Below are 14,479 nucleotides of genomic sequence, written 5' to 3'. Positions count from 1 at the left end.
TTATAGTAAGCCACTCAAAACGGACATTCCTACTTTTAATCTTTTTCGTCCAGTTGAAGCCATAATACTTGTTGAAAGAGACATCACATCATTTGCTTCTAAGAAAATTTGGTTGGGCACACAATACCATGGATATTGACAAAAGGTAATGATTGAGCATTTTTCTTCATATTGTTCGAACTGTCGTATGTTTGGTCACTCCAGTTCTCAATGCCATCATCTATACCCCCACTTCAGACCAAAAAGGCACAGCGCTCTGCCAGAGGCATTGAATTGCATCTCCTCCTGATCAGCTTCAAGTTATTGACAATATTGATCATCAAAAGGATACCCCTGAAGATGTCACTATTCCGCAGGAAATATGACAACCATTCAGTCCTCAAAAAATCTTGTAGCTCCCCCGTCTTTGGAACCTACTATCGTGGGGAAGAGGGAGATTATTTAGACCACACCTACTCCAGAACCTATCACCGATATTACAGGTGACAATACTTCTACTTCTTCACTACGACCTCATCAGGTCGAACAAGTTGTTAATGTTACTCGGGTTTATGGAGATCATGATGTGCGGCAGGCTACACCTGGCCAACTTTGGAACAATCTATTGATCAGATGAGTCAATCATCGAGAATGAATACCTACTTGAGCTCAGGAATCTGATGGATGATACTTTGGCTACTTCGGGCAACGACACTCACCTTACTAATTTGTTAGCCGACTCACTTCCAAGAACTAGAGGCAGAAGGAGGACTAAAGTGGGACGTCCTTAACACTTTTGCGCTCTTTGGTGGTTTTTTGGTTTTTTATCTTTATGTATCTTTGCTTTATTTGTGATTTGTGTGTTGTATTGTGTGAGTTGGGCTTTCTTTTAGGCTCTCTCATACAACATTTCTGTATCTTTTCTACTTTAATATATTAGCCCTTGGCTTTCTTTTAGACTCTCTCATACAACATTTCTGTATCTTTTCCGCTTTAATATATTAGCCCTTGGCTTTCTTTTAGGCTCTTTCATACAACATTTCTGTATCTTTTCCGCTTTAATATATTAGCCCTTGGGCTGGCTAATATATTGTACAAATAGGTTGTATGAGATGAACTAAAAGAAGGATCAACTCACACAATACAACACACACAAAAACTCAGAGAATCAAAGATACATAAAGATAAAAAATCAAAAATCCACCAACAAGCACAAAGGTGCTAGCGAGCACAAATGTGCTAGGGACGTCCCTCTTTAGTTCTTCCTCTACCTCTAGTTCTCTGAAGGGAGCCAGCTAAAAAATTGGTAAGGTGCATACCATTACCTGAAGTAACCAAAGTATCATCCATCAAATTTCTGAGCTCAAGCATGTCTCAATTCTTCTTCTTTCTCCTAGATGTGTAGACCTATCATTCCTCATCTGAGGATTGACTTATCCGATCAATGGATTGGTCCAAAGGTGGTCGGACATATGTAGAACGTTGCACATCATGATCCCCCTGAGCCTGAATAGCATTGACATTTTTCTGGACTTGATGAGGCGGTAGTGAAGCAGCAGAGATATTTTCACAGCTAATATCAGTGATAGGTTCTAGGGCAGGCAGAATCTGAAGAATCTCCCCGCCTCCACGATAGGAGGTTCCAAAGACGGGAGAGCTGCAACAATGTGTGGAGACTGAATGGTTGATATATTGCCTGCAGTAATAGTGACGTCTTCAGGTGTATGCTTTTGATGATCGATAGTGTCAATAACGAGCTGATCAGGAGGAGTTGGAATCACTATCTCTAGAGGAGCACTTTGCTTTTTTGGTTTGAGGTGGAGATGTAGATGATGAAATTGAGAACAGGAGTGGCCGAACGTACGACAATTCGAACAATACGAAGTAAAATGCTCAATATCTACCTTCTGTCAATATCCATGATGCTGTGTGCCCAACTAAATTTGCTCAGAGGCGGAAGAATTAATGTTTCTTTCAACAAGTACTCTAGCTTCAGATGGGTGAGAAATATTAAAAATAGGAATGTCTGTCTTGAGTGGCTTACCATAAGCTGAGACAATAGAATACAACACTTTTTGAGAAAAATAATGAAATTTCAGACTAGGATTAGGAATTCAACCTATACGGTACAACACACACCAAAAAATGTAAAAGATGGTACATATAAAAATAAAAAGAAACCAAAAAACCACTCGGGCGTTGAAAAAGTGTAGGTCAACCCAATCTAGTCTTGCCTTTGGCTCTAATTCTCGGTAAGGATCCAACTAGCAGATTGGTAAGGTGCTGATCATTACCCGTAGTAACCAAATTATCATCCATAAGACTCCTAAACTCTAGTAGATCTCCATTCTTCTTCTTCCTCCTAGAAGTGTAAACCTGTCATTCCTCCTCCGATGAATCCGCCTGATGGGGTAGAGCTGAAGCATAAGGATGACCAACAGTAGTACCCACAATAGGTTCTACAATATGTGATGTATGAGTTGCCGCTACACCGGATACTTCTTGAAGAAGTGGAGCTGCGAGGCTCTCCTGATTATCAGTATGAACAATATCATTTATAGGTAATAGTCCATTAGTATTGTTTTGTATGGAGTTGTAGGTGGCAACATCGCATCACTCGCAATAACAATAACAACAGTGTCATAGGTGGGGTGGTCCTCAGGTGCAACAAACACCTCGTGTTTGGTAGTATCCTCCTCAGGTGGAACTAAAATGTCCAGAGCAGTGGGGTTAGACCCATCCTTATTTATTTGAACCTTAGATTTCAAATTAGGATGAAGTTTGTGGCATTTAGCAAGGATATGACCAAACATCTTACAGTGGGTATAATATGGGGGTCTGTGTTCCTGACGATTTGTTGCCAATAACCATTACGGGTTGTGCCCAGCCAAACTTCAGTAACATCAGGTAAAGTAATATCCATTTCCACAAGTATTATGGCCATCGAGGGTCTGGTTAGGTTGAAAGTAGGCATATATAGTTTCAAAGAATCTCCAAAGATGACCCCAATAAAGTAGAGAACCTGATGGTGAAAAAAATGCAGCTTGAGACCAGGTAAACTAAACCATACCGGTACGGTGGGAGTTTCATGATTTGGGTCAAAATTAGGAGATCACTTGAGTAACTTAATTGTTTTGCCTTTGATCCTTGGAGAAAATTCCGGTGTAGCCTTCAGCCACTGTTAGTTGGATCAACACATGTCTCCTATCCATGAGTCCCACTTTCCACTTGCCTACTAGCTTAAGATCATCAGCACTTTTTCTGATAACATCCATAGGAGGGTGTCCCCACTGAAATTTTTCAATAAGAGCAAACTTAAAATTTTCTGTCAGGGTAAAAATTTCTGATTCAGAAAAAAAGATTATTTTTTTTTTCATCTTTCTTACTTCCCTTCTTAATAAAAGGACAATCATCTGTACCCTCACGAGATTCCTTATGACTTGAGGGGAATCCCACTGTGGACTTCACCTGAGGGTTACCCATCACGTGGGCAAATGAGACTTTGTCCGGCTCAACCAAACAAGAAGGAGGCGCCATCAGAGCAAGGAGAGCTGTCGGCGTTAAGCTACAGCGAAGTTGCTGCGACAGGGAAGAAAAACAGTGAGAAGCTTCAAGAAACTGGGCTGACGAGCGGCTCTGTCGCAGACGCCCGAGGCAGAGCAGAGCAGACGACCGACACTTGCCTGCATCTCTTTTCCTACATTCCATGAGCTATAGCTGCTATTTACCCATGCTCCCCTTCACACTTGCCTGCATCTCTTATTTAATTTATTTTTTTAAAAGCAGCTGATTATCGTTTCACTATATGTAGTCAACATTGCATGCCTGCTAGTGAACAGATGCAATTTTCTAATAATTAGATGCAATCGAATGATAACTACATTGTGGGAATTCATCTGATGCTTAGAAATAACAAATTCTATTTTTCTAGTGAATTGATTCTACCTAAAGATGAACAGTTTGATGGAGGGGAACAAATGCAATCTGATACCCTCTCACGCTTTGCCTCCCCACTATCTTCTTTCTTTGTCCTCAGGACCTCCTTATGCCTTTGCAACTCTTACCATGTGTTGATCTAGTTCATTTAGGCGGGATTTCTTCTGCAATACAAACTAAAACCTTTTGTTGTTGGTTTTTCTGTTGGCTCTGGAATGGTTTACTGCATGCATCACTATTTTGTTTCGTATTAATATTTTAATTATTTAAAGTTTGTAACATACACTTATTAGTCTAGATGTTATTTTTGTTCTTATTTTATTTTGTTTTTTTTAGGTCGCATGGATTGGCGCTTTTCAGGTGACGGCAATAAATAAAAGATCTAAGAATTTTAGTCCCATCGAAAAAAAACCGTTCATGAAATCCTGTTTTACCATTTCTTCCTGAGTAAAAGAATATTAGATATTATTTTATAAACTTCCCATCATCTTTAATTCTCCAGTAATTTTACAGTATCTTTTTTTAGGAACAATCTCTTTTGCCTAAAATAAGTGTCCAGTAGCACAATCATTATTTTTTTTAAAAATATTTTATTTGTTCCTGGAACTTTAAAAAGAGGGAATATTTTTCAAATGTTTTAACACTCTTATTGAGGTGCAAGTAGCTTGGCGCTTTAGGTTCTTTGGCGAACTTCGTGCCAAAAAGGCAGCTTGTGAATTAAATTACAAAAATGTAAGCGCCTTGGTTTCTTTAGTAGTAATGCTTTGCTTAAGCGGCATCTATGTTAGGTTAATGCATTTTTATCTTGGATAAATTAACAAACTTGTTGCTATTTTACTTTTTCTCTTTTATTTGAGCTGTGGCGTGTAACATAGATTTAATGCCCTCGAGTTAGCATATTTTCATTCCTTCTACGTCTGTCTTTCTATACTTCTTTCAATGTAATTGATTTCATTATTTTTTCTTATAATTCTTAAGGGCTCATTTTTTGTAATATTTTGTTTTACCATCATAAACATATAGCCTCTCTCACAAACTCTCTCATCTTTATATTGCTCTTCTTTTTTTTTATTCAAATTTTCCTACTGTTGAATTTATGAGGGACTTTCTTAGAGCAAAAAAAATTTATGGTTTTCTCATTGAATTAATACAAGCATATAACAAATATATACAACTCGGACTAACCCTCATATAATTGGAGGGAATTTCAAATCATCATAATAACAAAGAAAGAAATAAAATCACAATAATGGATAATTAAGGGAGAATAATTTATTTTCTTAAATGTAGTGTATAACCATGGTTTCCTAAATCGTGGGCGGGCCTATGTGATCCACGATTATATGCATATCAATACTCTCCCTCAAATTGGGTTGTAAATATCATACATTTTAAACTTACTATTGAGATCACTAAAATGGTGTCAAGGAAGAAACTTGGTAAGAATGTCAGCAATTTGATATTGAGTTGGGATATAACTTAACTAGACAACCTCTCCATTGATCTTTTCAAAGATGAAGTGACTGTCAATCTCTATATGTTTGGTTCGATGATGATGATGTACCCTATTTTTTGAAATATTGATGGTTAAGTGACCATCACTAAATATTTTAATAGTGCTTTTGTTCTCCATGTGTAGTTTGACCAGTAATTTCTTTATCCACATCCGTTCACAAGTTCTAAGGGTCAGAGCACGATACTTAGATTTTGCACTAGTTTTAACTCTAAGCTTACTTTTTATTTCTCCAAGTAACCAAATTACTCAATACAAATGAACATTAACTCATGGTAGATCTTCTATCAATCAGTTCTCCTATCTAGCTAGCATTTTTGTAGATCTAAATATTATGGTTCTCAGTTTTCTTGAATATCAATTTGTGTTCAGGAGTCATCTTTAGGTACTTCAGGATTCGAAAAACCGCTTCAGAATGATCTTCTTTTGCATCGTTCATATGTTGGCTCATTACACTCATATAAAAAACAATGATATTGTATGTGATAGATAAATAAATAAGCTTCTTCACAAGTTTTTGACAACTAATTTTTCAACTGGCGTGTTATCCTGTTCTTTTGATGCTCGTCGGATTGGAATCCATAGGAGTATATGTTGGTTTGCACCCCAACATTCTTATCTTCTTTAATAAATCAAGGATATATTTTCTCTGGGATATGCAATGCCTTCTTTGGATATAGCTACTTGCATTCTCAGGAAGTTTCTTAAAGTTCCAAGATCTTTGATCTCAAACTCAGGAGTCATCATTCTTTTGATTATTTGAAGTTTCCTTATATCATTGCCTGCAAAAATTATGTTATATACATTTATAATAAGGATGACGTTCATTCTCGTCTAGATTTGATTTCATAAAGAAAGCATGATCATCTTGACGCTGATAGCACCCATTAGCAAAAATAATCTTGGTGAATGTTTCCAACCATCCTTTGGGAGATTGTTTTAACCCATGCAATATTTTTTTTTTAGTTGGCACACTAGCTAATTATTCTTGCTGTTCTTTAATCCTAGAGGTATCTCCATATGCATTTTTTCCTCAAGATCCCCATTAAAAAATGCATTATTGATGTCTAGCTGATGTAAAGGCCAGTCTTGGTTGAAAGCCATTGACAGTAATACTCTTACTGTGTTGAGTTTCGCCATTGGTGCAAATTTTTCTTAGTACTCAATTCCATAGGACTAAGTGAACCCTTTTGCTATAAGTCTAGACTTGAACCTTATTGTTTTGGAAATCGAAAACAGTGAAAACGTCAATTTTAGAGATTCAAAGTAAAACTATGAACAAATGCACACAAATAAGGAAACACAGAAAATACAAAGAATGCCAAGATTTAACTTGAAAAAAACTTGGGAATGAGAAAAAAATTCACGAAACCATCAATAAATCTACTATAAAAAGAGGAGAAATAATATAAATTACACCACACTTAAGTCTCTTTATAATCCTGGAACTCAGGAACACTCCTTTCTCTATGTTGCACGAGAACTCGTGAAATCCAACTTCAATGCGCATTCGCTCTTTTGCTCGCTTCATCTCCGCAGGGTAAAAAGAAGATTTAAATCTCAAACTGTAGAAATTCTATTGTAGGCGCCTAGGTGCCCCCGGCTGGTGTCGATTTTTCCGGCACTCAATTTTAGAAACTAGAAACAAGCCTGGCTGGGCGCAACAACTTCTGTTTAGGTGTTGGGGCGCCTGTACTGGCATAGGGGCACCCTATTGTAACGCCTTTGCGTTGCTCCAAGACACAGGGGAACCCGATTCGCCCCCTTGATTTAGGAGATGCTAATTTCTTTTCTTAAGACATTGTTTACTAACAATCAGGCTCCATAACTAACAAAACTTTCTATGCACTCATCTGCTTTGTATTTAACATTAAATACTCATTTGCACCCTACAATTCTTTTCCTAGGTGGTACAATTGTTATGATCCACATACCATTCTTTTTTAAGGGCAAGAATATATTCTTCCACAATATTTTTCCAAGCAGGAATAGATAATGCCTCTTAAATTGAATTTGGAACCTGCAAATTATCTATTTTGAACAAACTTTGTAAGAGGATAATTTTTCAACGGTCACAAATTATTCTACCGTGTATTTTGTGAATCTTATGCTCATTCTTCCTCTTGGTTTTCATGACGTGTTGACCTAACTTAATAATTGGTGTGTGCGGAGTTGGTTTTGGTGATTTGTATTTCTGATATTGCATATTGTCCTTTACATACCCACTAGGTTTTTTCTTTCTGTAGTACACATAGAGTTTTTGGTTCTTAGTGGGAGATGTGGGAGATTTTAGTGGAGTTGTATGTTCATTTTCAGGTTGATTTGTGATAGTGAGGACATGGGTGGGTTCATCTAGTATACAAGTGATGTGAGCTTGAGGTTTCTGAATATTATCCCAAATTTGATATTTTCACCAATTCTCCCCCTAAATGTTAGATTTGTGATAATAGGGTTGGTTTTAAAAAAAAAGGGGACATCCATGGAATTGTAGAATTTTTGTGTTTCTGGGGAGTTTTGTAGTCTTTTTTGTTTGAAGAGCAGCCCACAAAGATGGCCTAGGATCAAGTTTGGTCTATGTGATTGATGTGGATGAACAAAAGCATCGCAACTAAAAATTCATAGTGTTACTTTAGTGGTGAAAGACTGAATGTGGGGGTAAGATTTTTTGAGGGTGTCGAGAGGTTAGACAAAGTTTAACACTCTGCAGGACATTCTATTTATATGAGATAATTGGATGTGAGAATTGCTTCTCCCTATAAGTGTTTGGGTGCATTGTTAGTGAATTGAATTGAACGGGTCATCTCGAGAAGATGTCTTTTCTTTCTCTCAACCACACCATTTTATTGTGGTGTGTCTACACAAAAACCTATGAATGATGTCATTTTTGAATAGATAAGGGTGGAGAGTGGAATTGTAATATCGGTTTTGAGAATCCAAGTTTTTCTTTGAAAATGGGCGAGGATCATGTTGTGGAAGTTTCAGATTTTTTTTTCATGAGAAATGTCCAATTGGTTTTGGTGTGATTATCGTTGAAGGTGACAAACCATCTAGTTTCATTTGTATTTTTTTATTTTTGTGGGTCTTCAGATATCTTTGTGAACCATGGAGAAGGGATGTGTTGGTTTGTATCTCAAGTTCTAGTATGCTTATCTAGTATGTATAACATGTTGACAACTCAAGTTCTAGTATGCTTATCTAGTATGTATAACATGTTGACAAATTTCATACTAATAAGAATTAGATTATTTGTTGATAAACAAATGAGAATATAATTTTTAATAGAATAGAAATTAGGATGTCTAAGGCGCAAATGTCATAACATAACTTGACTCTCATAAGAAGCAGACTCAGATATAAGGCTTGACTTATTGATTGTGAATGGTGGGAGCATCCTTTCGAAGTGGGAATCCTAGTTAGTAGATAAAGTTCATAATACATATCAACACTTCCAATCACCTTCCTCAAGTCCATCACTTAAAATTCACACAAATTAGGGTAGAATTTAGTTACACAATGCAGGTCACGAGTAAGTTTATTGATAGACAGTAAATTGTTGTTAAGTTTATTAAACTACTCTCATCCATTGCATTTGGGTTGAGTAGCATGGATGGCGAAAAATAAGCATTTATTGAAATCTATGGGAAAATTTTGGAGAATGCTGGGTAATTGAAGATGTCCCAATAGTACAATAATTAGGCTGATAACTTAGACAGACAGTCACTTCACATAACCATAACTCATCACTCACCAAAGAGGATGTTATCCGCCCTAGCATGCATATTCTAACTTCAAATCTTCAATTTTTCTTGGGTTGATTGTCAATTTCTATATGAAATATATGATTGTTTTGAAACTTACTGGCATTTGTTTAAGGGGCATCAAGAAGAGAATACTAATAGAAGCTATGGAGTTCTAGAAACTACTTCCAGAACAATAGCTAGCTGAAACAGGGAAGTGCATAAATTGGAAAAGGTGAAGAAGAGAATTTTTGAGCTTTGTTGGGTAATTGTTAAAAGTTGTGACGGAGGTAGTGCTGGATATTGGAGTTTTATTAATGCTTGGGATGAGTGCTCCGGCATAACTGCTTGAGCAATTGCAGAAGATAACTGCTTGAGCAATTGCAGAAGTCGCTATAGCTCCTATTCCTAGATCATTTCAAAGGAAAAGGACCCATAATATTTTTCTTAGGTTGATCATAGATACCTAAAATAGTGCATGAATTATCTTTTGATTTTATTTTATGATTTCTAAATGAATAATGTTAGACCTCGGAGGACAACAAAACTGCAGGAAAGCAAAGAAAATGTTTTCAATTTTGATGCAACTTAGCAGCTCGTGTGATTTGGTTTAGTTGAGCAAAGATCTTTGTTTAAACCTTCTATGGTTTTAGTTTGGTTATGAAAGTGAAATTAGAAGTGCACTCCGAAGCGTGCTTTGCATGTGAAGTGGCGCGATGTGATGACTCCCTGCTTCGCTTCGTCTTCAGGTGGCTACTGCACGCGAAGTGGGCACTTTCTTAGAAGTACTTTAACACATGGTTTTGACTGCCACTGACCTACTGATATTCATGTGAGATAATTTTCATCTTTAATGTTTTTTTTTTTGCAGTATTCTGTAATACAAAATTACCAAATTCATATTTAAAATTGAACTACAAAGTGTACAACACTTTGAACTACCGAAACAGAAACATTTATGTTGGCGCTGAAATTTAGACCAAGTTTTAAAACTTTTCTTTCTCATAGATGGAGCAGACGTTGAAAAAATACATAACAGTAAAGTTCTGTTGCAAAAAAAAAAAAGAATCTACTCACATAACTATTGAATTTATGGTGAAGATGAACTATGTTTGATTTTGAAATCAGCAAGATGACCACTGTTTACTCCATTGATTATAATATTTCTAGCACGCAAAAAAAAAAAAAAAAAACCTGTGTGATTATGAATCTATTCACCTAACTAATGAATTTCTGCTGAAGATGAACTATGTTTGATTTGAAATCAGCAAGATGACCACTGTTTACTCCATCGATTATAATATTTCTAGCATGCAAAAATTAAAACCTGTGTGATTTTGAGCCTTTTATTTTGTCTTCTTTGCCATAGTCCTAAATACATGTCTATAAATGCATTCTTTTGGCGCATATATACATATAATTTTGTTTCTAAATTCTCTGCAAATTCATTTTCAGGCGGCGATCATTTATCTAAAAATTGGACAATGCTACTCATTGTTAAGTGAACGGAGCAAAGCAATTCCGTTCTACTATAAAGGTAAGTTGCTTTAGATGATTTAGAGTTGATGGAATTGGGTTTATATGTAGTTCGTGGAATTCAAACCTAGATGATGTGCTAACTCTATTTTTCCAAATTATGAAAACATTGTACTAGTTTTCAGGCTAGTAGAGGTAGGAATCCACTTATGTTTTACATTGTTATCTAGTGTAGAAGAGAAATCCAGCAAGTATTTGATAGTTTTGCTAAAGCTAAAATTTTTTATTTATTTTATGTCATTTAATGAGGATATGCTTTCACTAGCATGCTTTTAAGGAGTTTGTACTAACTTGCTTTGGTTTGTATATAAACAATTAATCAGAAAAATGGCAACTTAGTAATCTTCAATTCCATATGGTTTCAGCGCGACTGTATTTCTCACATTGTGTTTGATTACAAGATCACCTTTGATCATGGGTCTAAAATTTTAGTTTTTTTTTTTTTAATTTTGATTTCATTTTTCGATACACTTACACAAAATAATTCACTGTGATGAAGGTGGGTTGGTGTAGTGGTGGTGTAAGATTTGAGTTTAGTGGAAGGATGAGGGACGAGATCGAAAAGGTAAAGGTTATTAGATAATTTTTTTATTGAAATATTCTGGCCGTGGATGCTCAGATTTTCTTTAACTGTAGATCCATGATTTGTGATTTTAGCTAACCAATGAAAATGATTTTAGGTCAATTGGTTATATGGTTAGGAAGCTATGATTATTTTATGTTCATTGGTTACAATAGGTGGATAACATGAGCTAGAAATTTTTTGTAAGTGGGATGACCTCATTTTTATCAAATTTCTTGGAAGTTATTATTACTTACATATGTATGTATGTATGTATCTATCTATCTCTCTCTCTCTCTCTCTCTCTATATATATATATATATATATATATATCCCCACACACACAACATACTTGTGCCGCAAGCCGTGGCCTGTTGGTTGGCGGGGTTCACTGTAAGTTCCCTCAGGTCACGAGTTCGATCCGTGGCTCGGGGTTCTTGAATAGTTAGGCACATTGCGTGGGCTCTCATCACGAGGCCTTGATGGGCATGGGAAATAGATATTTGGGCCTTTGCCAAATATCAATTTCCTTTTTTTTTTAAAATATATATATGCACATACATACATCTATATTTTAGTATATAATAATAATAATAATAATAATAATAATAATAATAATAATAATAGCCCGCATTAGTTATATTTTAATTTTCAAATCATTTTTATGGGTAAATTAAGCTTGAAGCTTTTCATTTTTCAATTTTTTGTTATGGCCAAGTCTTTTTCACTGTTGTCTTCATTGGCTGAACCTTAACCTACATACTTTGGCAGCTTTAGCTAAACAGGAAGATGATATTGATGCCCGTATAACTCTGTCAACACTTCTTATAGATGAAGGAATGGAAGATGAAGCAATCTCACTATTGTCACCTTTAAAGTGCTCAAGTAAGGCCTATTTTATCTGGCTTGATCATTTCTCTTTTAATTAACTTCTTTAACAATTATTGGCACTATTTCTCAAGGGAAATGCTCAACCGCTCTTAAATAAATAAATAAATGAATAAATGAATAAAGATAAAAAATGCTTTCAAGGAGCCTTGTTGCATCTCTTAGTTTGTAGGAGTGAAAAATGCCCCAAGAACTAAGACATGATTTGCTCTGGGAAAAATTGGGAGATCTTAGTTTGTCTGGCACTACTGAACTCTCTAATGATTACTTTAAATCTGCAGATACGATAGCTGATGTTTCATCTACACTCTCTGAACCATGGTGGCATAGTGAGAAAGTTAAGATTCAACTTGCAAAGATCTATCATTCCAAAGGGAGGCTTGAGGACTATGTTGACGTAATATTTCCTTCTGTTCATAAAACACTACTTATTGAATCCATGAATCAAAAGGTAAGATAGCATCTCTTCATTTGTACATTTTGTATTTAGAAGTTTAGAGAGAAACATTTTTTTGGGAAAGAAGTTTCTTTCATCCAATGTCAGAAATGGTGTAATTTGCTAGGACTGCTGTCTATTTATTGATATCTTATTGTGTATATTTTACCCGAAGATAATTTTTATTGAGAAGCACTATTCAATCTGCATGCTGTCTAGAAGGGTGGCATGCTTGTCTTTATATTTATAAATGTGAGTTATTACTTTTACAATGAAATCTACTCATTTTCTACAATTTTTGGTGATTAAATTATAGTTATTTTTTTTCTTTGTGCATATATATGGATTCTTCTTGTTGAAATGTCAATTTGTTCTTACGTTTTAAAAGATTGGAATAAATACTAGCTGTTCACTTCCAACTAAAACCATCAGATTTCAATGCGGCCTTTTTATTATTGGAAACTCATTGATCCAATAATCTTGATTTTATGATTTTTTTGCTTTTATTTTTGTTGAATGTGATCTTACTATCGTTAGGTGAGATCAAAGAAAAAACTCTCAAAGAGTGTCCTATTTGAAAGAATCAAGTTGTTGGAGGATCGGCAGGAAGATAATGTATTTCGCGGCTTCAGACCTGTTGCAACGTCATCAGACCTGTTAGTTCTGTGTCTCATTAATGTTATACAATTATTATTTTCTTCATGACAAGTCAACCATTAATTTTTGTTTAATTTTTTAGTTTGCAATTGGATTTCCTTTTTGGTCATCATTTTCTCTTTTGCTTAAATATTTCAACTTTTATTTGCTGTTCATTGATCCCTCTAGTTTATTCGTACTATGCAATCAGGTCCTATGTAATGTTTTCCATCATAATTTATGTTTGCATATGCATTTCGTAAGACTTAACCAATTTCTTGGCTATTTTTTAGAATCAAAATGGCCCAAGTGACACAAATTTCCTTGGAAAAAATTATTTGGACCTGTAATGGAAATGATCGTTGATAAAGGAAAGGGTTTTGTTAATGACTAGCTGGTGAAGTTTATTTTGAAGATGAGAGAGACTGGGTATTAGTTCAACCTTGCTAGTGAAGAAAAAAATGTTACAAAAGAATCGAGCATCCCAGGAAATCATGATGTGAAGATTGAGATGATGTAACCTCCTAATATAGCCTATGCAAAACCATTTTTAAGCATGACAAGTGACAAAATAATTGAAAAAAAAAAAAAACTATGGCTTTGATTGGAAACCCATCTTTATCTTAAAAAAAAAAAAATCAGATTCTTCAATTCCAAAGTTTTTTTAATATTTTGTTTATTTTATGATAGAAATTTCATTTTTTTTTTTTCTGAACACTCCAAATTTCAGATGTTCTCGCATTTGAGAAAGAGGTTACTTTTTTCACGTAACTTCTCACATTTTCTTCCATTCCTTGACTAGTCTCTATTCTATTCCATAAAAGTCTTCTTCTGTTGCCTATCAATGCCATCACGAGTCCTATTAAGGTCTTGACATTATTGCAGTAAAGATTTATTATCTGATTGCTGCTCTCTTTGTTGGATACCGTTAATCCCTGAAGAGATGCAACAAATTTTCGACCTCCAAGTTTGGCTGTTGCCAGAATTTTTAATTTCAACGCCTTTTATTTTTTTTCCTTTCTCTTTCCTTCTTTCTTTTTCTTTGCTTTTTCTTACTTCTATTCCTCCTGATTTGATCTTAATTGATACTATTATCCTCCCAATCGATGCATAATCCTTTCGATGATTGTTAGAAATTTTTTTAATGCAACAATTTTACAGGACTAGGTGTTGCATTAGGGAAAAGTTTCAGATAATCTCTCTAATAAATTTCAACTGAAAAATCATAATACGTAAATCGATAAATGTTACATATC

General features: G+C 35.2%; 1 protein-coding gene across 1 annotated transcript in view; it reads left to right on the top strand.

Moving 5' to 3' along the window:
• The window catches only part of LOC110030482 (general transcription factor 3C polypeptide 3), a gene marked incomplete in the record, with an annotated part of 67,975 nt that overhangs the window by 45,956 nt on the left and 7,540 nt on the right, over window positions 1–14,479 (top strand). Inside the window, 4 exon segments of the mRNA XM_020733210.1 lie at window positions 10,621–10,702; window positions 12,035–12,148; window positions 12,433–12,602; window positions 13,125–13,243. Of these exon segments, the coding sequence (XP_020588869.1) occupies window positions 10,621–10,702; window positions 12,035–12,148; window positions 12,433–12,602; window positions 13,125–13,243 (485 nt within the window).

The sequence above is a fragment of the Phalaenopsis equestris genome, unplaced genomic scaffold, assembly GCF_001263595.1.
Source record: "Phalaenopsis equestris unplaced genomic scaffold, ASM126359v1 Scaffold000725, whole genome shotgun sequence".
Classification (NCBI taxonomy): domain Eukaryota; kingdom Viridiplantae; phylum Streptophyta; class Magnoliopsida; order Asparagales; family Orchidaceae; genus Phalaenopsis; species Phalaenopsis equestris.
The sequence above is the reverse complement of the archived record's forward strand: the minus strand, read 5'-3'. Positions and strand labels throughout refer to the sequence as shown.